This window comes from Sminthopsis crassicaudata, chromosome 1 (assembly GCF_048593235.1).
Source record: "Sminthopsis crassicaudata isolate SCR6 chromosome 1, ASM4859323v1, whole genome shotgun sequence".
In the NCBI taxonomy this organism is placed as follows: domain Eukaryota; kingdom Metazoa; phylum Chordata; class Mammalia; order Dasyuromorphia; family Dasyuridae; genus Sminthopsis; species Sminthopsis crassicaudata.
In genome coordinates this window covers 482,921,728-482,946,364 of record NC_133617.1, presented here as the reverse complement: position 1 = coordinate 482,946,364, position 24,637 = coordinate 482,921,728, and the positions used below count along the sequence as shown (strand labels likewise).

The 24,637-nt window shown below is 33.9% G+C and overlaps 1 protein-coding gene across 6 annotated transcripts in view; it reads right to left on the bottom strand.

Moving 5' to 3' along the window:
- SDK1 (sidekick cell adhesion molecule 1) overlaps positions 1–24,637 on the bottom strand; it is a 1,233,278-nt gene that overhangs the window by 766,553 nt on the left and 442,088 nt on the right. For 4 of the 6 annotated variants that reach the window (XM_074281198.1, XM_074281201.1, XM_074281200.1 and 1 more), the window contains one exon: positions 15,408–15,567. In XM_074281198.1, coding sequence (XP_074137299.1) covers positions 15,408–15,567 — 160 coding nt within the window. Of the gene's footprint in view, positions 1–15,407; positions 15,568–21,837; positions 21,953–24,637 lie in introns of all 6 variants that reach the window. The other 2 variants (XM_074281202.1, XM_074281203.1) reach the window with 1 other exon arrangement.

The following is a 24,637-nucleotide window of genomic DNA, read 5'->3' as shown; positions in this document are numbered from 1 at the left end:
CCCTGACTAGCAGACAGAAGAAAGCTCTTTAGTTTTGAAGGAAGAAAAATTCTAATGATTCATGATTAAGTTCACTATCACAAGAAACTGAGAAAAGAAATGCAAAAAGGACTCCATGCAAAGCTTTGCTTATAATTCAAGGGAAAGGATTAAACATTAAACAAAGAAGAATAATTCATCACTCAGTAATCATTTATTAAGGGGTCACTAAGTGCCAAATGTCCCTGCCAACACTCTCAGGTGAACAGAATACTAAATTTAAAAACTCCTAAAAATAAAGTTATGAGAAAGGTAAATAAGTACAATCATTTTTAAACAAGACTAAGTAATAAGATAGATATCATCATGTGCACCTATTGTTTTTTTTATTTCATTTATTTATTTTTTTAATTAAAGCTTTTTATTTACAAAGCATATGCATGAGTAATTTTTCCAACACTGATCCTTGCAAAATCTTTTGTTCCAAATTTTCCCCTTCTTCCCCTCACCCCTTCCCCTAGCTGGCAGGTAGTTTAATATATGTAAAATATATTGAAATACATGTTAAATTCAATACATGTGTACATATTTATAAGTTATCTTGCACAAGAAAAATCATATCAAGAAGGAAGAAAAAGAAAAACTGAGAAAGAAAACAAAATGCAAGCAAATAAGAACAGAATGAGAATGTTGTGCTGTGATCCACACTCTGTTCCCATGGTTCTCTCTCTGGATGTGGATGGCTCTCTTCATCATTGCACAAATGGAGCTGGTTTGAATCATCTCAATGTTGAAGAGAGCCATGTCCATCAGAACTGATCATTGTATAATCTTCTTGTTGCCATGTACAATGATCTTCTGGTTCTGCTCATTTCACTTAGCTTCAGTTCATGTAAGTCTTTCCAGACCTCTATAAAATCATCTTCCTAATCATTTCTTATAGAACAATAATATTCCATAGCATTCATAATTTATTCAGCCATTCTCCAATTGAAGGGCATCCACTCAGTTTTTAGTTTCTTGCTACTACAAAAAGGGCTGCCACAAACATTCTTGCACATGTGGGTTTCTTTCCCTTCTTTAATATCTCTTTGGGATATAATCTCTGTAGAAACACTGCTGGGTCAAAAGGTATGCACAATTTGATAACTTTTTGAGCATAGTATCAAATTGCTCTCCAGAATGGTTGGATACATTCATAATTCTACCAATAATGTATCAGTATCTCAATTTTCCCACATCCCCTCCAACATTCATCATCTTTTCCTGTCATCTTAGCCAATCTGACAGTGCACCTATTTTTTGGAGGGGAAACTGAGGCAAAGAGGGTCAAATGACTTTCCTGGAGTCACACAGCTATTAAGTGTGTGAGATTTGAAGTCAGAAAAAATGAGTCTTACTGATTCTAGGCCTGGCACTCCACCTACTACACCACCTAGCTGCCTTTATACTTAGCATTTATCTTGGTTAAGGGTGGGGAAGTGATTGAGCAAAATTAATCAAATCATCCTTCCACACCTAATACAAATGATAAGATTCTATACCTTCCATGCTTTTACCAGATAAAAATATATCTCAACTTTCAGACAAACAAGGTCTGCACACTTCCCTAGTTGATATAGTTAAATCTATTTTGATTGGCCAAGAAACATGGTCATATTCTCTGGGGCTTGTGTTAGGCTACATGGATTGAACCAAAAGAGTTTCTTGGCAAACCCTGAAAAACTAAAGGAGATGGGAGATAAGAGAGTAGAGGATTTTAGATTCAGCCTATGCCTCAGTCTCTTACTTTCTTCCTTTGGTAGGGGGAAGACTTTGACCTTCAAAATGTCTTTAGAGAAAACTTTATAGTAGCATCTACATCAGGAGCCAAAGACAGACTGGACATAGATCTGGAGCTCTACAAAAAGCCCAGAAGAAGGAAAAAACAAACAAACATTTTCACCTTATCCAAGAGGAACATCTTGAGGATTTTAGTAAAAGACTTCTGAGATTTGAGAGTGACCCCTCTATTACATGTGCTTTCTAAGAGTAAACCTACTTTCACATAGACTTTTAGGGAACGTTTTGTATACCACGATATAGTAACTATCCACTTCTAAAAGCTAATTTTAGAACAAACTTGAGGGAAGGAGTTGTTTCATTTTGGTGTTTGCAACCCCAGGGTCTAGTAAAGTAAATATTTAATAAATGTTTGCTGACTGATAGAACAAAAGGGAGTGAGGGAATGGATCTGGGGTAGAACATAATAAGAACAATAGAAATAAGGAATAATTGAAAGCAGTTCTTGCTCCTGAATGGAAAAGAAATGGCACAACTAGAATATGAGGGGTAGGGATGGAGAGAATATATGATAAAAAACAAAGTCATTGTCTAGGAGATAAAGTTTTTCTAGAAGTTTGCACATTAAGAGATCACTTTCCTTGAGGATTGTACCTAAAGCAGTCTTAGAAGAAAGCTATATATTCTTAGTCTGAAGAACACAGCGAGTTATTCTGGAGTCATTCAGGATCAGAATTGGAAATTTAGGGTTGGAGGCTTTGTGTCTTCTATTTTCACTAAGGACTCTCACTAGTTATGCCGGGTTCTTTATGTCTCTCTCCCTGTGTTTCTACTCTATTATCTCTCTTCCTGTGTTTCTACTCTATCTTCTAGTCTGTCTTCTCTGTCTCCTTATCTCCTTCCCTTTCCCTCCCTCTTTCTGTCTCTGTCTCTCTTATTTCCCCACACAGCAGCAAAACAGCTACAATCATCATTTTATTGCTGTTTTGGCCAGAAACTCTGAGGGCCTTTCCCTCCCAGATCAATTCCTTCCTTCCTTCCTTCCTTCCTTCCTTCCTTCCTTCCTTCCTTCCTTCCTTCCTTCCTTCCTTCCTTCCTTCCTTCTTCCTTCCTTCTTCCTTCCTTCCTCCTTCCTTCCTTCCTTCCTTCCTTCCTTCCTTCCTTCCTTCCTTCCTTCCTTCCTTCCTTCCTTCCTTCCTTCCTTCCTTCCTTCCTTCCTTCCTTCCTTCCTTCCTTCTTCCTTCCTTCCTTCCTTTTCTTTCTTCTTTTCTTCCTTCCTTTCTTTCTTTCTTTCTTTCTTTTTTTTTGACTAGATAGAAAAGGCCACTCTCTGCCTCATTTCTTGCCTAATAGCATTAATCACTGAATGGACTTCACCTCAGAGATCTGTTAAAGGCCTTATCTTAAAAAGGCCAAAGTCTCCCCTTACATCCAGGGCTTTCTCCAATTGTTCTGATCTATATCTGGCCACTGGAACTCAGGTGACTCTGGAGGGGAAAGTGAGGCAGGTGACCTTGTCCAGCCCTCCCTTATTTAGATCCAACTCACTTATATATGATGTCCCCTCCCTGATGATCATCTTCCAGAATAAAGAACCAACAACAACAACAACAACAACAATAAAGAAGGTAATATAATGAGCTCCCAGAAGGCAGGTAGCTTGCAAGTACTGGGAGCTGAGGACTACACAGAAAAGGGACATTGCTCTTGGGAGTGGTCAGTGATAATGGTGAAAGGCAAGTCAGTTCACTTTAATCTCTATCTTAATACAGCTGTATTTTCAGCAACAACATTTTGTTGAAATCATTTAATTACCATGAGGGCCATCCTCTCACTGCTTTTCTTCATCTAGACCCTACATAAATTTATTTTGTTGATTGACTAATGCAAAAAAGTACTATACAAATGAGTACAGGAACTGCTTGCTCTCTAAGCTGCATCTAAGGTAAAAAGACACCAGGCTGTAACCACATACCGTCCAGAACATATTAATCCTCTAGCATGTCAATCAATGTCAGATCCTCAATAATATTAATTTCATTATTTGCAATATTAATGACTTGTCATTAATTTTGTTACAAAAACATAGATTGGGGCATATAATGAATAATTAATTTTGAAAAGCCAAAAACTAAGAATTATAAAATTTATGGTGACTAAATCAGAAAATAATTAGAATTAATATGCTACCATCAGGAATGACACAACATTATTTTGCCCAATTGTCGTTTGACCAATCAAACTTGATTACTCTATGCAGGACAACAATGCTAATGCAAGATCCCTGACAACTTCTGTTATAGATCATGTTTGACAAATGTTAGGTCTGAGAGTTCCATGGCATTGGGAATAGCTTTCTCTTAGTAGTGCATCTTGGATGCCTACAGGCAAAATGGTTTAACTGTGCAAAAGTTGTGGACAATGAAAGGATGGATCACTGAGAGACATTGTTATGTGGATTCAATATCAGAAACTACAAGTTCTGCGCCCCTATAATCATAAAACAGAACAGAAGAAACTCAAGAAGAAGTCACTGGACTCAGACTGAAAAGTATTTAAGATAATTGTGTGTACTGTCTAGGTCTATAGAGGTAAAGCTTAACATGAAATGTTCTATCTCTGCTATATATTTTTATATAATGGGCCACAACAGCCTATTAAAGGTCCTACATAAATGACAAGTCAAATAGCATATGTAATCTCAGTTTTTTTCATGCATAAAATGAATAATTACATTAGATGATGCCTTATATATCCCCCAGTTTACATGTATGATTTTATGCTACTCTTCCATATAATCTCCATGAGCTTCAGATAGGATATATGTAATCATGTTAATAAAATTCTTAGCGGCAAGAAACTAGTAATGTAATCAGGAAGTTTTCAGTAAGCTTATCAACTCTTTTCCATCCCTGGGTTATGTTAAATTTCATCAAAGCCCTTCCAATATATCCAGGATTCAGTGTCATCTTTCTAGTGGTACACATTCCATCCAAGATGATTCACCTTTCTTTCCAATGTTGGGTCTACTATAATGTTGGCATTCCCTATTTATCCTTAAACTAAATATTCTATTTCCTTAATTGTTTACTCTTTCATATCTCTGCCTATAAAAATTCCCATTTTTTTTTTGTACTTCTAATAGTCATTCAAGTGAAGATTCATCTTTCCACAGGGTATCGCCCATAGACTCATAGACATGAAGAACTCATAACCCTTATCTTGGAATAGCATTCCAGGTACTCTGTCTTCTATTTTCACTATTATGGGATCTCCTCTACATCCACTTCAAAATTTTCTTATATCTTGGTGCCTTTGATGACCCAGAATAGAATATTTTGTATGAACTAGGATTTCTACCAAAGTTTTGGAAAAACAGGTTGAATTAGACAAACACTTAGGAACTTGGTACTGTTTTTCTACCTGATGTAGTAGTGAGCTTCTAACTGTATCTCTGCTCTCCTGTCATTCATCATGATTGGCTTTTGCCTTGCATTGTTAGGTTTCAGGCCTTTACTGCTGCCTCCTGGTTTGCTTTGCCACCACCCCACAACATCCTAGGGCAAAGGCTATTTTGCTTGCTTGTATTTGTGTCTCTAGCATTTAGTACATGGTAAGCACTTAATCAATGATCAGTCCATCTAACTATCCATCTAACTCTCTGTCTATTTCAAAGATATCATGATAGCAAACCAGCTTGAGAAACAGAGGGGTATAGTAGAAAAAATGATAGATTTGAAGCCAGGATAATGCACTTACTACATGAGTAACAGAACTTCTCAGAGTTTTAGTTTATCTGTAAAATGGAAATAGTTCTGTTTCATGGGATTGATATAAGGGTCAAAAGTGAAAATTTATAAAAAAACCCATTTTAAAAATCTTAAAATAATATAGAAATGTGTTATTTTATTATTGTTATTTATATTTCTTCATCTTCAAAATTGTACCCTCAATTCCCAAAAGGAAAAAGACACTTCCATTCCATTGGCCAAATACTTGCTTACTTATCTGCATATGGTAGCTCTGTCTTAGGTGGGCCACTGTACCTAAGCAATTTTTCTTATGTCTGGAATTTCTATACAACTAAACTATAAGCAAATATATATCACTGCTGTAAGAGCATCATAAGTTCATAGCTATAAAACCAGACAGGACATTATTAGAAATCATCTTATTAAACAATTCATTTTATAGATAAAAGCTATACAGATATTAAGTAGCACAGCTTAGATTCAAACCCATATTCTAGTTCCAAGGTGCTTTCAAAATATGGTGCTACTTCTTCCATGAGTATACCTCGCCCATAAAACACATCCATAAATATAAATTATTTTTCTAGGAGGATAAAAATATGAATGTATCAAGGTCAACATCTTTTATAAATCAATCATTTAATTTCTCCAATCCCTAAGCAACTCTCTGACCACAATGTACAGAAAGATTGCTAATCCGTATAAACAGGGAGAGATTCCACACTAGGAGTTCCCTACATAGTTTAAACTAATAGGACTTAATTTCATCCCTTCTCTGCTCCATAAAAATCCTTTATAAGAGTAGATTTGTTAAATGTATAATTCTGAGACTATGCTATCAAAAATACTTCCTAATGCAAAATGTAATAATCAAAATTCATATGGAGTAAGATAAATGACAAACTGCACATTTTTCTCATTTGCTCAGTTCATCTTAAAAACCACTTGTTCTACTAATTGTTTGTCTTTTTAGCCAATGATGTCCAATTAGTCAACCTGAAAAAAAGAGCTGATAGGAATAATTTTTAAGTGAATAAAACATCTGAGCAAAAAGGTGATTCTACATTAAACAAATATTAATCAAGGTACTTTTTTTCCCTCTGGTCACCTTCTTGAGCTCCCATGGCAAGATTAATAAAATATTTTATGAAAAAGGAAGATAATATTGCTAAGTTTTAATCTTCAATATTTTATTCCAGTATGAAATGGTTCATCTCAAACAAAAAATTAATTAGTGAAGAGAATCAGGATAATATTGAAGTAAGGACAAAGACTTGGTGCCATTTATTTAAATTACAAATCAAGACCAGAAGAGACTTAGTCACTATGATTATTAGATATCATAATTATAATAAAATAGAAGTTGAGCATCAGGATATGATAAAGTGAACAAAGTTTTTTATTGTAGGGGAAAGAATTTTTGCACTCAAGTCTTCAGAAAACACCTTTTAAGGAGTGTTAAAAGGACAGCTCCTTCACTGTGATACATATAATGTATATGTCCTAATTCCTCTGGTGTATAGTGTCCTAAAGGATATTTCAGTGGTATAGCGAACTATCAGATGAAGAAACTCCTACTACCGGTGCAGGTAAGCCAGCACTTTCTCTTCAATTTAGTCTTAGAAAGTTGACAGTTTAAAAGATTTGCCCAGGGAAACCCAGTGAAAGGTATGGTGTACTTTCAAGTATCTCTCTATCCAAATGGTACAGTATTCCAAATAGAGTTTAAATTCTTATTAATTTATATTTAACTTGATAAACTGATACATAAAAATAGGCCAGCCTGCTTTAAAAAATAAAAAGAGCCACAGAAATGAATATTAAACATTTGCTGTTTTGGTGCTTTCTTTTCTGACCTCTCTCATCAGGGGAGAAATAGCTAGAAATTGCAGGCTTCCTATTAAGAAAATTCCTACATAGATTTAATTCATCTGCCAGATGGGATTATTCATTGTGGGCCTATTGTTTGTAAACACATTTTTAAGTAGGGGATGTTTCTTGTCTCACTATATGAAACTATAGTGAAACATTATCACCATCTGTCACTACAATTTAGTCAATGTCAGTTTCACTTCAAATAATCATACCAGAGAATTATTAGTTTGTACTAGTAAAAAGATTCTTTAAAATCAATCTCAGTGTCAGAACAAAGGCAAAATTTTAGATTAAATTCATGTTTCTGATAACAGCATCTATCAGCTATGTTCTACGTCTGTATACATGCACAGGCAGAGAGAAGTCAGTACTGTCATATGGTGAAGGGAGAAATGGTTTTGGACTCAGAAATTCCTGCATTTCTCAGAAATTTACTAATTGTGCGACTAAAAAAAACCTCTCTGAGCCTCAATTTTTTTCATTTGTAAAAGCAAAAAACAGGGGGAAGAGGTGAAATTCAGGAAGGGGGTATGGAAAAGCACCATGAGTCATAGTAGATTGAAAACTGGCCTTGGAGGAAGACCTGAGTTCATGTTCAACTTCTGACATATTCCGGCTGTGTGATCCTGCTTGGGCAAGTCAGATGCGGGCAAATGCCAATATGTATTAATAGAGTTTTATGCTTGGGAATTTTTATACACTATTGAAACTACAGGTTCCATCCTCCCCCCAAAAAAATAACACTTAATTCCACAAGTTTGTTGTGAGGATCAGTTAAGATAAGGAATGTAACATTGCAAACTTTAGAGTGCTTCCTAAATGTCAACTTATATTGCTATTATTCAAATGAAATTTTGGACCCTAGAGTCCTATAGACATGTATTCACATCCTTTACTTTAGACTTTTTTCCATCAGTAACTAAATTTATTTTGAATGAATAAAATTTTTAATTTGCATGCTGGGACAACTCATTTCTTCTTTTCAAGCTTAACTGCAGAAGAAGAGGTTGTGTTGGGTGAGAAAGGTCAGGGTAATAGTAATTCAAGAGATATTACAAATAGCAAGACCAATGAGATGTGAGGTAATTTTACTGTGCAGTCCCTACCATCCTTTATTTTACATAGTAACAACCTTCATTCAAGGATGCCTAATTAACACTCATATCAATTCTCCCAGCCTCTATATACATTTTACAAGATCTTAAATATACAAATACATTGAAGACACAGTGCATGACTCATCAGGAGTCCTTCCAATCCTTGCTTTAGCAATCCTGTGATAGATGTTTTGAAGCTCCTTTTTAAAAGTCTCTAATGACCTGATAATTGGCTTTAAAGCTTTCCCTTGTAGTGTACAGCTGTTATTTATTAGCCTATATTGGATCAGAAATTTTGTAAAGCTTTCAATAAACTGCAGAGGTTGGCTAAAGTGAAGAGAAAATATGACAGATTAGTCATTATGCTTAAAATCATTTTTCAGTTGGAGAATCAACATCATCACCATAATCAACAATAAACACATATTGAGAACCTATTAAAATACTCAGAGGTAGCACTCAAGTAAAGCAAATTATTCTGAATGGATTTATTTATAGGAGGAAAATTTACTAAGAGAAAAAGGAAATCTCAAACAATGCCATGTTTGTTGAAGTGAATTGGTCAGAAGACCATAGTATTTAAAAGTAAAAATAATTTTAGGGCTTTAGTTGTTTCTTCTTATTTTAGAGTGGGGAAGGTGATACCCAGGGAATTGAAATTGCTTGCCCAATGTCACATGGGCATATAGGAAGGCTAAATTTTAATTTAGATATGTGCCTCCAAATCTATGCTCTTTCCATTACATCATACTTCCTCATGTCCCATATCTCCTCTAAATTATAAGAGGAAAAATACTGTTCATGAAATGTTTAATGTTCATTACAGTTTAGATCGTAGATAGATCTCTATCTAGAAGCTATAATTTGGATTTTGGGATCAAGCAGATATGCAATAGAATACTACTTTTTAATATTACTTTTCTTATTGCCCTCAGGAGACTCTCTAAATTACAGATGAAAATAGTAGGAATGTCCACAGACTGATAAAATTATAAGTCCATCTCCCTTCAAAGAAGAAGTTAGAATAAAGTCTTGTTCAAATTTTTTCACTTCTACACACCATCCAGCAATCCAACTAGGCCATCTCATCATCATTCTGCTGCCATATATCTGCTCTTCTTTACCAGGTCTGACCATTATATAGAACACAAAACCTGGTCCTCAGTTCCAATATCCATTCCACCAACATTAACCCAAGCCCTGGAAAAGTAATATAACCTTTCTTGGAGTTCCCATCTTGCGGCTCAAATAACTGGTTGGTGATTATATTCATAGAAACTAGCCTCCTTAGTCTACTATACCGACTGGGTGGCAACGGATATCAAACTATGCAAGAGACATCTACCTATTATCTTGCTATTCACCTAACAAATCTTCTCCCCTTTCCACTTTTTCCTTTCTCAGAACAAATATTTCTTTCCATGTCACCATTCCTCTACAACTAATGTAAATTTTTTGAAGATAATCAGTCTTATTTTTAAAAAATCACATTTCCAGCACTTAGCATAGTACTTGGTATCATATAATAAGCAATTAATAAATGTTTTATCATTCATTCAAATTTTGGCTACAAATAGTATTGTACTTATATGTGTAATATATGTGTAAGTATAATAAACACAGAATTTGTACATGTTGTATCTTTTTGTCTTTAGAGTAGCAAAGTATGATAAATACTATCAAGATTATAATCCTCATTTTATAAAGAAATTAAGCTTCAGGGAGTTGTATAGTATCATAGACTTAGAATTAGAAAGGACCTCCAAACAGATGTAAAATTATGTTCCAAATTATATTATGTGGACTTGCAGACTGGCAAACAATATCTTTTACACAACTGTTTAGTAAATGTTTGTGTCTTAGTTTCCTAAGACCGGGACATATGAAAAGACATATCCAAGGTGGTGAATGGCAGTACAATGTAGTGGAAAGAATAGTGGAGTCAAGAGAGACACGGATTAAAATTCCACTTTGGGTGCTTCCTATCTGAGTAATAATACACAAAAGACATCATTGTAGAGTGGATAAGGCACAGGAAGCCTCCCCTTTAAATTCCACCTGAGGTACTTAATAGTCATGTGATCTTGAGTAAGTACCGCCTCTGTGCCTCAGTTTCCTTACTTATAAAATATGGGACTTTTAGTCGATAATCCCTAACAGCCTTTCCAGGTTGAAATTTGATGATCCAAATATGAACAGGAACCCAGTATGAAAATGAGATACTTTGTCCAGAATAACTTTAGTACTTAGGACCAAAAGAGCAAGATAAGATGGGATGCAAAATACTGTAAAGTCCAACTATAATCAGACTAAGAGTTCCCTCTATTATAGCTTGAACAAATGGCCATACACTTTCTTGAAGAACAACCACAAAGAGCAGGTTTCATCTGGATATTTTTAATATACATGATTTTGTTTTGTTTTTAAAAGGCTAAAAGAATCTCTTTTCCTGAGAAGGTGCAATACTTATGACTCTTTTCAACTAGAACTTTATGAATTTCTATTAAATTTCAATTCAGTGACATAAGAAGACAAGATCTTCAGAGCTATACAACCTTGGTTCTGAGATTTAATTATTCTTCCTATTATAACAAAGAAATCTGCCTCTAGCCATAAGAAAGTCTTGAACTAGATATAATTTGAATTTAATTTGCAAAGGGTGACTACAGGAAGGGATGCTCACTATTTTTAAAAGGACATTTTACTGATTCTAATGTATAAAATGATTTACTGTGAATGTTATTTTAAGGAACAGGCATAAAAACAGGCAAATTGTATTAAATTCTTGAACTATTGCCAAGATGACACTATAGTCACTGGTGCTTTTTTTTTTTTTTTTTTTAATAGTCCTGTCATATCGAAGGTAATACAAAATTTAGAAATATAAAGAAAATTTTTTTTGAGTTTACAATAGATTACCAGGAAAATACTCATTTGTATTCTCTGATTTCAACATATATATGTTGCTCCATTGATAATATCAAGAAAATAATTATAATTTTTATTTTTATTTATTATCAAATTGAATTTAGTTTAATTCAACAAACTTTTATTAAGTACCTCGTATGTATCAAGCACTGTGCTAACCAGCACTGGAAATAAAAAGACAAAATTTTAAAAGTCCTTTCATGTCAAATTCTTAAAATCTATTGAGGAGATTCAGGATGTTTACAGATGAGTAAATATAAAAAATAAAGACAAAGTAATTTTTTGAGTGGAGTAGAACAATAGTAACTTTTAAAGGAGACTGGAATCAGATTAGGAAAAGTTTTACATGCTAGTAAGAGGAGTCTGTATTATCCTCAAGAAGCTTCAATGGCTCACCCCTGCCACAACATCTAAGGAATGACAGTAACTGAGTGCTTTAGGAATACCAATTTGGAGGGTGAATTGGAGAGATGGAAAGAAAGGAGATCAATGGCTGTGAAAAATAATGAATTAGTGCAGTGATTACATGTATGAAGAGAAAGGGAAAAGCTTCTAAGAGATGTTGTTGGGGTAGCAATGACAAGATTTGATTGACTGGATATGAGGGTTGAGGGAAAGAGAAGAAAGAAAGATGATACTGAAGTCATGATTCCAGATGACTGAAAGGATAACAAGGAGAAAGGGTCTAAAAGGAAGGAGCAACAATAGGTTTGAAAGTTGAAGAGAGGTCAGGAAGGATAAGGCCTTAGAAAAAGTGAGATTTAGTATTTAAAATTAGCCTTTTTTTTTCTAAAATAATATGAGCTAAATTTTAAGTTGTAATATTTATCAATTTATCAAAAAAAATAATCATTGGAAAGGTATATAACTATTTCCTATGGCAGTTAAAAGTACTTATTTCAGATATTAGCAAAAAGACTTCAGAAAATCATCCCCAGGATAATACACTATGATCAAGTAGGATTTATACCAGGAATGCAGGGCTGGTTTAATATTAGGAAAACTATTAGTATAATTGACTATATTAATAATTAAATTAATAAAAACCATATGATCATCTCAATAGATGCAGAAAAAGCATTTGATAAAATCCAACATCCATTCCTACTAAAAATGCTTGAGAGTATAGGAATAAATGGACTATTATTTAGAATAATCAGGAGCATATATTTACGACAGTCAGTAAGCATAATATGCAATAGAGATAAACTGGAACCTTTCCCAGTAAGATCAGGAGTGAAACAAGGTTGCCCACTATCACCATTACTATTTAATATAGTACTAGAAACGCTAGCCTCAGCAATAAGAGCCGAGAAAGAGATTCAAGGAATTAGAGTAGGAAATGGGGAAATCAAACTATCACTCTTTGCAGATGACATGATGGTATACTTAGAGAACCCCAAAGACTCTGCTAAAAAGCTATTAGAAATAATTCAGAATTTTAGCAAAGTGGCAGGATACAAAATAAATCCACATAAATCCTCAGCATTTTTATATATCACCAACAAAATGCAACAGCAAGAGATACAAAGAGAAATTCCATTCCAAACAAATGTTGAGAGTATAAAATATTTGGGAATCCATCTACCAAAGAATAGTCAGGAATTATATGAGAAAAATTATGAAACACTTGCCACAAAAATAAAGTCAGATTTAAATAATTGGAAAGATATTCAGTGCTCTTGGATAGGCCAAGCGAATATAATAAAGATGACAATACTCCCCAAACTAATCTATTCATTTAGTGCTATACCAATCAGACTCCCAAGAAACTATTTTAATGACCTAGAAAAAATAACAACAAAATTCATATGGAAGAATAAAAGGTCGAGAATTGCAAGGGAACTAATGAAAAAAAAGTCAGATGAAGGTGGTCTGGGTGTACCTGATCTAAAGCTATATTATATAGAAGCAGTCACCAAAACCATTTGGTATTAGCTAAGAAATAGACCAGTCAATCAGTGGAACAGATTAGGTACAAAGGATAAAAAAGGGTACATCTATAGCAATCTAGTCTTTGACAAACCCAAAGATACCAACATTAGGGATAAAAATTCTTTATTAAAAAAAAAAAAAACTGTTGGGAAAACTGGAAATTAGTATGGCAGAAATTAGATATGGATCCACATTGAACACCATATACCAAGATAAGATCAAAATGGATCCATGATTTATTTAAAGTTTTTTTAAATGATTACATCTCAGTTCATATATTTCATGGGAGGTTGATTTACACCAACACACACACACACACACACACACACACACAATCCAAAACATGTTCACAGTCTGAGAAGGGTTATAACTATGCCTTCTTTTTTCCCATGCAGAAGTTCCTGGGATTATATTTCATCATTCCAGTCTCCTAAATACTGATAGTGCATCTTGTAAATTATTCTGTAAAAATGATCTGCAATCTCTCAGGCAATCTCTTCAGAGAAAAATGATTTCTTCATCTGGGCCTATTCATTATTTCTCCATCAGACTATGAACTCCTTGAGAGCAAGGATCAATTCTGTTGTGGTTGTTGTTGTTGTTGTGATAGATAGTGGTGGTGGTGTTGGTGTTGGTGGTGTTAGTGGTGGTATGTGTGTGTGTGTGTGTGTGCGCGTGTGTGTGTGTATTCTGCCTTTCTTTGTATCCCCAGTGTTTAACACAATATCTGACACTTCATAAATGAAGTTAACATTCTGACTGCCTAGATATCAATCTCTGTCCTACCCAATAAGGAGTAAGTTCCTCAAGGATGCATACTTGGATTTTTCATCTTCTTTTCTCTACCTTCTCCTATTAGACTTGCTCAATAACAGCTCCTCACTAACATAAACACTTCCAGGAACCAGAACTCATACCCATAATATAAATGATCCCTATCAGGTTTAATGATCTTATAAAGTATAAGAAGATACTTATACCTGGGATGAGTGGAGAAGGAGGAGAAAGCTATCTTATCCCAACTATTCTTTGACTTTACAACCCATTATTTTTAATACATATGAGCATCAATGACAAGGACAGGATTTATATATTTAATGTCACTGGTATAAAGAAAGTCCAGGTAACAAAAGACACTAAGAAATTAAAGTGATTTGCCTAGGAGAGGCCAAATAGGTCAGGGCCTAAATCTAGAATTTCTTGACTCTAAAGTTGTATTTTTATGCATTTCCTCATGTCAGTGTCAGACAGCCTTAAAATATTTTCTTTAAGCAGTGGTATTATATTGGTAACTAACACACTTTTGCTATACTAATATTCGTGTATAAATCACTTATTCTGAGTAATTAAATATCATATAGCAATATAATCTAAATGGTTAAAAACACTGAACTTGATAAAATTTAAATATAAACAGTGTTGGCAGTGGGGCAAAAAATGAATAGATGGCACTGAAGGAGTCACTAATGCTTAAAGCACAACCTTTTTTCCCTCCCAATTACTTTTCTTTTTTTTTTTTTTTTTTTTCCCCACACTTAGTCCTGAAAGTCAGGATGCTTTGCCCATTTACTTCCTCCTAGTATTTTACCTTTTCTATCTGACATTTGATACGTAGATAACTTGTACTTATTGACAACTGCAGGATCTAGAAACTGCTAACCTAATCATCAATAATGGAATATTTTGATTAAGCATTCATGCTTATTTAGGTTTCATGATGCTTCAGGAGTACTATATTTAGCATCTATTGCTACACTCACCAAAATTGTAATGAAAGAGTTTGATTTTGCATTTCTCCATGCCTACATGTCAATTTTGCCATATAAATTTCTATGAAAGAAACACTAACAGGCTTACTGTCTAAAAATAATGTTCTAAATTCCCTTAAAATAAATGTGATAAGAAAAATTAGTCACATTCTAATTATACATTTTCTTCCTTTAATCCATTAGAAATTCTATATAATATTTTCCCCTTTTTGTATTGATTGTCATAGTTAACAAGTCAAATATTCTAAACATAAACTCTAACAAAATTTTATTTTTAAATAGTCAATTACTTATATTCGGTGGTATAGGTGGTGATCTCATTGTCATTACATATCCATTTGAATTCCAAAGGCCAACTCCCCTCAGCTAGACAAGTGAGTACAAGGCGATTTCCTTCCAGATGAATCTGAGGTAAACCTGGTTCAGTCTTGAAATATGGTGCAACATCATCTGAAATAGACCAAAAATAACAATATCCAATTAAAGACAAACATGAAACTAACTAGTGACACATATAATTAAACCAATTCTGCTACAAGCACTTAAAAATAGTTGTTTTACATAGAAATGTTACTAGTTACTATTTAATGTCTTTAAAGGGTTAAAGACTAATGAACTAAAAGTATATGATGTGCTGATCCTATTGTTGTTGGGTTTTTAAAAATGATAATAGTGTCTTTTCTCATAATAATGATTCACCAGTTAGACATAACTGACAATAGTTCAAACTAATGTCTTGACTATTTATGACCTAAGATTGTTAATCAGGAATACAAGAATATAACTTCTTATGTCACAGCTTCACAAGCAGCAGTTAGTGCTATAGGATCAGTTTACAAGTGAGAAGTATTTTCAGAGCATCCTAGATTTAGAATTGAAAGCTGTTCATATAATATCTAGTCCAATTTTCATTTTGCTTATGAGGAAACTGAGATGCAAAATATTTAAATTACTTACCCAATAGTAGCAAACCTATGATTTAAACCTAGGTCTTGTAACTCAAGATCTGCTATTTCCTGTTTTGCCATAATTTTTCCAGAATGGACAGAATTTGAACTTTAAATATGAAAAGAAGAGGGAGAGACAGACAGACAGACAGACAAAGACGGAAAGTGAAAGATACAGACAATGAGACAAAGAGAGAAACAAAAGAGGGCCAGAGAGAGAAAGAGGAGGGGGAGGAGAGTGACAGGGATAAGGACAGGAACAGAGAGACAGAAGATGGATCGAGAGGTGGGAAAAGAGAGAGAGGGAAGGAGGGAGAAGGAGAGTTAGACAGATTAGAAATTGTAGAAATTTAGCCTACATGGAGGCACAGGAGCATCTCCATGTTCAGTTTGATGTCACTTCCCCAGATATACTCTGCCACCATTTTTTGATTCACTAGACAAACTTCTATCAATCAAATAAGATAATGGAATTAAGCAGGGGGAGGCAGAGAAGACTACTATCCATAAACAAGAGGTTCACAAGGCATAATGGAGCATTATTAGGGTTTTTCTAATAAAGTGACTTTCTAGACATCTCTTGTATTTATAGGGCATGATCCTTATCTTCTTCCTACCTTACAACTTTGGATTCTCTCCCCTCTCTGGTCTTCCGTTAACAGGTAAACTTTTGCCATTGTTTTTGTCAGGAAGCAGACCTCCATGCCTGGTCATCCTCACATCATGTCACTCTTTCTACTGACTTCCCTTCCTTTCTTTTCCCACCAGAATATGAGTTCTTTGAGGTCAAGGAAAGTCTGGCTTTTCTGTATACTTAGTGCTTAGCACAATGCTTGCCACTTAGTAATTGCTTAGTAAATTCTTCGTGTAGCATTTTTGCTGCTAATTGATACTGTACAAAATTTGAGTATCATATATTTCTGCTAGTATTCGTTGAACTTACATTCTTTCCTCCTTTAAAAGAGATTTGACTTCAATGTTTAAAAAGAAAACCTGAAAAAAGTAATTAGGACTTGGTTTTATAAAACAAAGGATGAAATAAAGTTTTCCTTTTGAGAGGTTAGGAAATGACAATGTCAAGTGCTGTATATGTGATCATATCTGTTGCTTTGTTGGTTGGATAACTTTCTTTATTACAAGGGATAGTTCCATGTGTAAGAGAAAAGTATAAAGGGAAAATATTGTGAAATTTAAAAAAAAGGTAGCAATTTTTAAAAATAGGAAATAGTAGTTACTAGGACAGGTAGCTTATGATAATCTATCCTTCATTTAATTTCATGTTTCTTATAACAAATATCAGTATTATATAAAATTAAAATGTCTTAATTTGATGAAAGTAGCTTGAAATATCATCTTTGTCATGAACTAATGACAAAGTTGAATGTGAGCAAGTCACTTAATCTCTTGGGGATTCAGTTGTTTAATATATAAACTGAGAAAATCAAACTACTTAAGATTTAAGGTCCTTTCTAGTTCTAAAATGTGATGAATTTATGTTTTCATCAGGCATTCCCTGAATGAGAATTTTCTTCTCAAAGATTACATACAGAGTTTTTCAGCATTATTTTCTGTTGGAATACACAGGAGCCACCTGATAGTGGCTGCTGGAGATCCAACCCAGACCTGCAAAATGGATGTTCTCTTGTGAAAGGATGATACAAGGAGACTTAGAGGCAGTTGCTATTCTCTGACCTCTCTGAATGAGAGGCAATTGCATTATTTGACCCCTCTCCTCTTCCCTCTGCCTCCAATTTATCTCATTCCCAGTCTGCAACATCTGTGTCAGCAAAGGCTGCCCTGTAACTCCTTCAGATGTTATGATCCACAGCTGTGGAGGCTCACAGGGAATTGACCTGTCCTTTAACGATTTTCCTTACTTGATTTTACTTTTTTATTATAGCTTTTTATTTACAAAACATTTACATTGATAATTTTTTCAGCATTGACTCTTGCAAAATCTTCCGTTCCAAATTTTCCCCTCCTCCTCTCCAACTCCCTCCCCTAGCTGGCAGGTAGTCCCATACATATTAAATATGTTAAAATATATGTTAAATCCAACATATTATACATATTTATACAGTTATCTTGCTGCACAAGAAAAATCAGATCTAGAAAGAAAAAAAAACCTGAGAAGGAAAACAAAAATGCAAGCAAACAATAACAGAAAGAGTGAAAATGCCATGTTGCATTCCACACTTAGTTCCCACATTCCTCTCCCTGGCTATAGATGGCTCTCTTCATTACTGAACAATTGCAACTGGTTTGAATCATCTCATTGTTAAAGAGAGCCATGTCCATCAAAATTCATCATCCTATAGTCTTGTTCTTGCCAGGTATAATGATCTCCTGGTTCTGCTCATTTCACTTAGCATCAATTCATATAAGTCTCTCCAGGCTTCTCTGAAATCATCCTGTTGCTCATTTTTAATAATGTACCTATTATATTCCATAACATTCATATACCACAATTTATTTAGCCATTCTCTGATTGATGGGCATCCATTCAGTTTCCAATTTCTAACCACTAGGGCTAGAGGGTTACCAACAAACATTTTTATACATGTGGGCCCCTTTACTTCCTTTAAGATCTCTTTGGGATATTAGGCCAGTAGTAGCACTGCTGGATCAAAGGGTATGCACAGTTTGATAACTTTTTGAGCATAGTTCCAAACTGCTCTCCAGAATGGTTGGATCCATTCACAAAACCATCAATAATGCATCAGTGTTCCAGTTTTCCCACATCTCCTCCAACATTCATCATTCCCTTTTCCTATCATCTTAGCTAATCTGATAGGTGTGTAGTAGTATCTTAGAGTTGTTTTAATTTGCATTTCTGTGATCAATAGTGATAAGGAGCACCTTTTTATATGACTACAAATAGCGTTAATTCCTTTATCTGAAAATTGTCTGTTCATATCTTTTGACCATTTATCAATTTTAGAATGGCACGAATTCTTATAAAGTTGAGTCAATTCTCTATATGTTTTGGAATTGAGGCCTTTATCACAACCTTTGAATGTAAAAATGTTTTCCCAGTTTATCACTTCCCTTCTAATCTTGACTGCATTAGTTTTGTTTATACAAAAACTTTTTACCTTAACAATCAAAATTATCCATTTTGTGATCAATAATAATCTCTAGTTCTTTTTTGGTAACAAATTCCTTCTTCCTCCAGAGATCTGTGAGGTAAACTATTCTATGTTCTTCTAATTTATTTATAATCTCATTCTTTATGTCTAGATCAGGAACCCATTTTGACATTATCTTGGTATATGGTGTTAAATAGGTCAATGCCTCGTTTCTGCCATACTGGTTTCTAATTTTCCCAGAAGTTTTTTTGTCAAATAGTGAATTCTCATGACAAAACCTGGAGTCTTTGGGTTTATCTAATACTAGATTGTTTTAGTTATTGACTATTTTGTCCTGTGAACCTAACTTATTCCACTGATCAATTAGTCTATTTCTTAGCCAGTACCAAAAGGTTTTGGTGACCACTGCTTTATAATATAGTTTTAGATCTGGTACAGCTAGGCCACCTTCATTTGAATTTTTTTTTCATTAGTTTCCATTAAATTCTTGACCTTTTTTGTTCTTTCTATTTTTTCTAGGTCAGTAAAAAAGTTTCTTGGGAGTTGATTGGTATAGCACTAAATTAAATAGATTAGTTTAGGTAGTATTGTCATCATTATATTTGCTGGACCTATCCAAGAGTACTTGATATTTTTCCAAATGCTTAGATCTGACTTAATTTGTGTGAAAAGTGTTTTGCAGTTTTGCTCCTATAGTTCCGGATTTTCCCTTGGCAGATAAATTCCCAAATATTTCATACTATAGACAGTTATTTAAATTTATTTTCTTTTGTACGTTTTGTGTTGTATTTTGTTAGTGATATATAAAAATCCTGATGTTTTTTGTAGATTTATTTTGTATCCTGAAACTTTGCTAAAGTTGTGGATTATTTCTAAATAGCTTTTCAATATGGTGTTCTCTAAGTATACCATCATATCATGTGCAAAGAGTGATAATTTGATTTCCTCATTACCTACTCTAATTCCTTTCATCTCTTTTTCATCCCTTATTGTCAAAGCTAGCATTTCTAATACATATTGCATAGTAATATTGATAGCAGATAATCTTGTTTCACCCTTGATCTTATTGAGAATGATTACAGTTTATCCCCATTACGTGTGATGCTTACTGATGGTTTTAATTAGATGCTACTGATTATTTTAAGGAACAGTCCATTTATTCCTATACTCTCTAGTATTTTTGATAGGAATGGATGTTGGATTTTACTAAATGCTCTTTCTGCAGCTATTGAGATAATCATATGGCTTTTGTTAATTTAATTATTGGTATAGTCAATTATGCTAATAGTTTTCCTAATATAGAACCAGCCCTGCATTCCTAGTACAGATTCTTTTTGACCATGTTGTATTATCCTGGGGATGATTTTGTGTAATCTCTTTGCTAATATTTTATTTAAGATTTTTGCATCAATATTCATTAGAGAGATTGGTCTATAATTTGCTTTCTCTGTTTTGTCCGCTCTGGGTTAGGTATCAGTACCATGTCTGTGCCATAAAAGAAGAAATAGACTGTAAAACTATAATAATAGGAAATCTCAACCTTGCTCTCTCAAAACAAGATAAATCAAGCCACAAAATAGTGTACTCCTTTTTGTCTCCATTCAATTTTCTCCAAAAATTTATCATACCTAACTTTTAAACTCTTCTATTTACCTCTTTAATTTCTTTCTTATTTATTTTGTGGTTTGATTAATCTAGTTTTGAGAGAGCAAGGATGAGATTTCCTACTATTATAGTAGTACTGTCTATTTCTTCTTACAGCTATCTTAACTTCTCCTTTAGGAATTTCCATGGTATACCACCTGGTGCATGTATATTTACTATTGATATTGCTTCATTATCTATGGTTCTCTTTAGCAAGATATAGTTTCCTTCCTTATCTCTTTTAATTAGATCAAAATTTGCTTTTGCTTCATCTGAGATCAGGATGGCTATCCCTGCTTTTTTTTTTTTTTTTTTTTTTTTTTTAACTCACCTGAAGCATAATAGATTCTGCTTCAGCCTTTTACCTTTACTCTGTTATCTATCACTTTGCTTTCAATGTGTTTCTTGTAAACAATATATTGTAGCATTCTGACTTTTAATCCAGTCTGCTATCTGCTTCTGCTTTTATGAGAGAGTTCACCCTATTCATATTTATGGTTAGAACTACTAATTCTGTATTTCCTCCCATCTTATTATCCCCAGATTATACTTTTTCTCTTTCCTTTTCCACTTTCCCTCCTCCCCAGAATTTAACTTATGAGCACCATTTGCCTCAAGCAGCCCTCTCCCTTTAGAATCTCTCCCCCTTTAGAGTCACTCCCTCTTTCTTATACCTTTCCCCTACTATTTCTGTTTTCCCTTCTAGTTAGCCTACCCCTTCCCTTTTTAGCTTTTCCCTCCCACTTTTCAATAAAGTGAGAGAAGTTTCTCTGTAAACCAAATATGTGTAATATTTTCTCTGAGTAAGATTCGCACAATGTTTATCCCCCTCCTTTCTTTCCCTCAAATATAATAGGTTTCCTTTGCCTCTTCTTGAGATGTAATTTCCTTCTTTCTACCTCCACTTTTCTCTTTTTTCTGGAATCATCCCCTTTCCATCTCTAGATCCTTTTTTATATTATAATAGTAAAATCAAATTATACATGCACTCTGTCTGTATACCCATAACAAAAATACAGTTCTCAAGAGTTCTTTTTTACCTTTTTATGCTTCTCTTGTGTCCTATATTTGGAGGTCAAATTTTTTGTTTAACTCTGGTCTTTTCATCAGAAATAAAGGGAATTCACCTGTTTCATTGAATGCCCATCTTCTTCCCTGGAAGAAAATGCTCAGTTTAGCTGGGTAGTTTATTCTTGGCTGCATTCCACATTCCTTTGCCTTTTGGAATATCAGATTCTAGGACCTTTAATTCTTTAAGGTGGAAGCTGCTAGATACTGGGTAATCCTTGTTGTGGCTCCTCAGTATTTGAATTGTTTTTGTTTTTGTTTTAGCTGCTTATATTTTTCCTTGGTCCGATAGTTCTGAAATTTAGCTACAATAATCCTTGGAGCTTTAATTTTGGGATCTCTTTCAGGAGGTGTTCAGTGAATTCTTTTAATGGCTATTTTACCTTTTGATTCTATGATATCAGGGCAGTTCTCTTTGATGATTTCCTGAAAAATAGTGTCTAGGCTCTTTTTTTTTTTTTTTTTTTTTTTTTTTTAAATCATGGTTTTCAGGGAGTCCAACAATCCTTAGATTGTCTCCCTAGATCTGTTTTCTAGGTCAGTTGTTTTCCCAAGTAGGTATTTTACATTTTTTTCTATTTTTTTCATTTTTTTGATTTTGCTTGACTGATTCTTGATGTCTTGAGTCATTCATTTCCATTTGTTCAGTTCTGACTTTTAATGAATTATTTTCTTCATTTACTTTTTTATATTTGTCTAATTGAGCTTTTAAATGAGTTGTTTTGTTCTATGGAATATTTTTCCATTTCAAAAAACTTTTTTTTCCTGGAAGTTATTTATCTTTTCCAATTCACAAATTCTGTTTTACTGGGAGTTATTTACCTTTTCCATTTCACAAATTCTGTTTTGCAGGGAGTTGTTTTCTTTTTCCATTTTGTCAAATCTATCTTTTAATGAGTTATATACCTTTTACAAATCCTCTTGCAAAGTTTTCCTTTCCTTTCCCCATTTTTCTTCTAGCTCTCATTTGAGACTTTTTAAATTTCTAAGAGAGCCTTTTGTGATGGGCACCAAGTGGCTTCATTTGGAGACAATTTGCTCAAGATTTTAAATTTGTTCTTTTCTTTTACCACAAAAACTATTTCTGTTTAGAGATCTTTTTGCCTTTTTATTCATTTTTTAAAACAAAAAGTTGGGATCTGATTTTAAGACAAGGGAGGTTTTCTAGGCTTCCTGTATAAGGGGCTGAAAAGTGGCATCTTGCTGGGATCATTCTGACTCACTACAAGAGATGGGTGGGCATGGCCAGATCCTGTGAGATTCTGGTGTTTTAGGGTTCACTATTTATCCTTTGTGTCTGTGTTGGATGTTTTATAACTTCTCTGCTGAACTACTGGCTTGCAACCAGGACAGAGTAGCCAACACTGTGGTACAATCCTCCCCATAGATTCTCCACCATGGGGAGACTACACCCCACCCCAGGTCTTCACCGCATGCTCTGCCATCCTTGCTCTGCCTGCCTGTACCTGACCACCACCTTCTATTCCCAATTTTTAAAGTCTGTTTTAACAGACCTTTTCTGGCATTCTTCAAAATTATCTTCTGCTGGCAATTTGCTGCACTCCTAATATTTGTGGATTCTGCCAGTCCAGAACTAATTCAGAGGCTGAATTTGCTAATTAGCTGAGGATCGTAGAAGATCAGAAAGAAGCATGTGTCCTATCTGCCATCTTGGCTCTGCCCCAGTTTGATCTTACTTGAGTAACCTCTAAGTACAGAAATTTTAAAATAAGAAGTGAAAATCTTGGAAGATTTAAATATTCATTCAATTTATGGTTTTCTGCATATATTAGATAAGTTAGAAAACTGAAATAACATTTATACAGCATTTAAGCCTTTTGTTTAAGGTTTTTGGATGATATATATTTTTTTCTTACTCACTATATATTGACAATTATATCCCATTATAATGGTTAAAACTAAATGATCCTCTCTTATTTTTTCAATAACAATAGCTTAATCACTTGGTGTGTATATTACATTATTTCAGGCTATATTTTACACATATCTTTAAAGTTTCTTCTGTCAAGTCACTGTTCAATTTTCCTTTTAACTTGCCATGTACTGTAACTGAAATCATCCATTCTTCTTACCTAAACAGGCCAATAAAGCTGAATTGCAACAGATATGGTTTTGATACCTAGGGATTTACTGAGCTATACACCCTTATTAATGTCCTGCCATTTGTACTATATTTAACCAGTGAACAAGTGATGACACTTCTTATAGTTCCAATGACCTACAAGAGCAACTCATAAAAAATATATCATTTTGAAAAGAAAAAAAGCCTGAAGGCAGATATTCAGAAGTATAAATTTTGTTTTACTAGTACCATACCTTTGTCAATTTAATATATTACATGAGGAGCCTAAATGAAAATGATGCCCTATATTATTCATAGAGTAGAAACAGTTCACTAAACACTGACTATTAGACTCTTTACAGCAGAATGATCCTCTTGAGAAAATCTTCTATAGCTAAGTTAGTAAATAAACTGAGATCCTGACAAGAATAAAACATATTAGAATTATAATCCTTATAAATATAACATAAGAGAGGTAGATAAGAGAGATCACTATAAACAAAACATTTAACATGACAGATAAGAGAACAATGTTCTAAATAGGTGAAAATTATTTCCAGAAGTTTTTCAGTATTCATTCAACAAATTAAAAGCATCTACTATGTGCAAGTCAATGTAATATGAGCCAAAAAAAAATACAAAGACAAAAAGCAAGATCTTTGCTCATGATGTTTATAATCTAGAAGAGG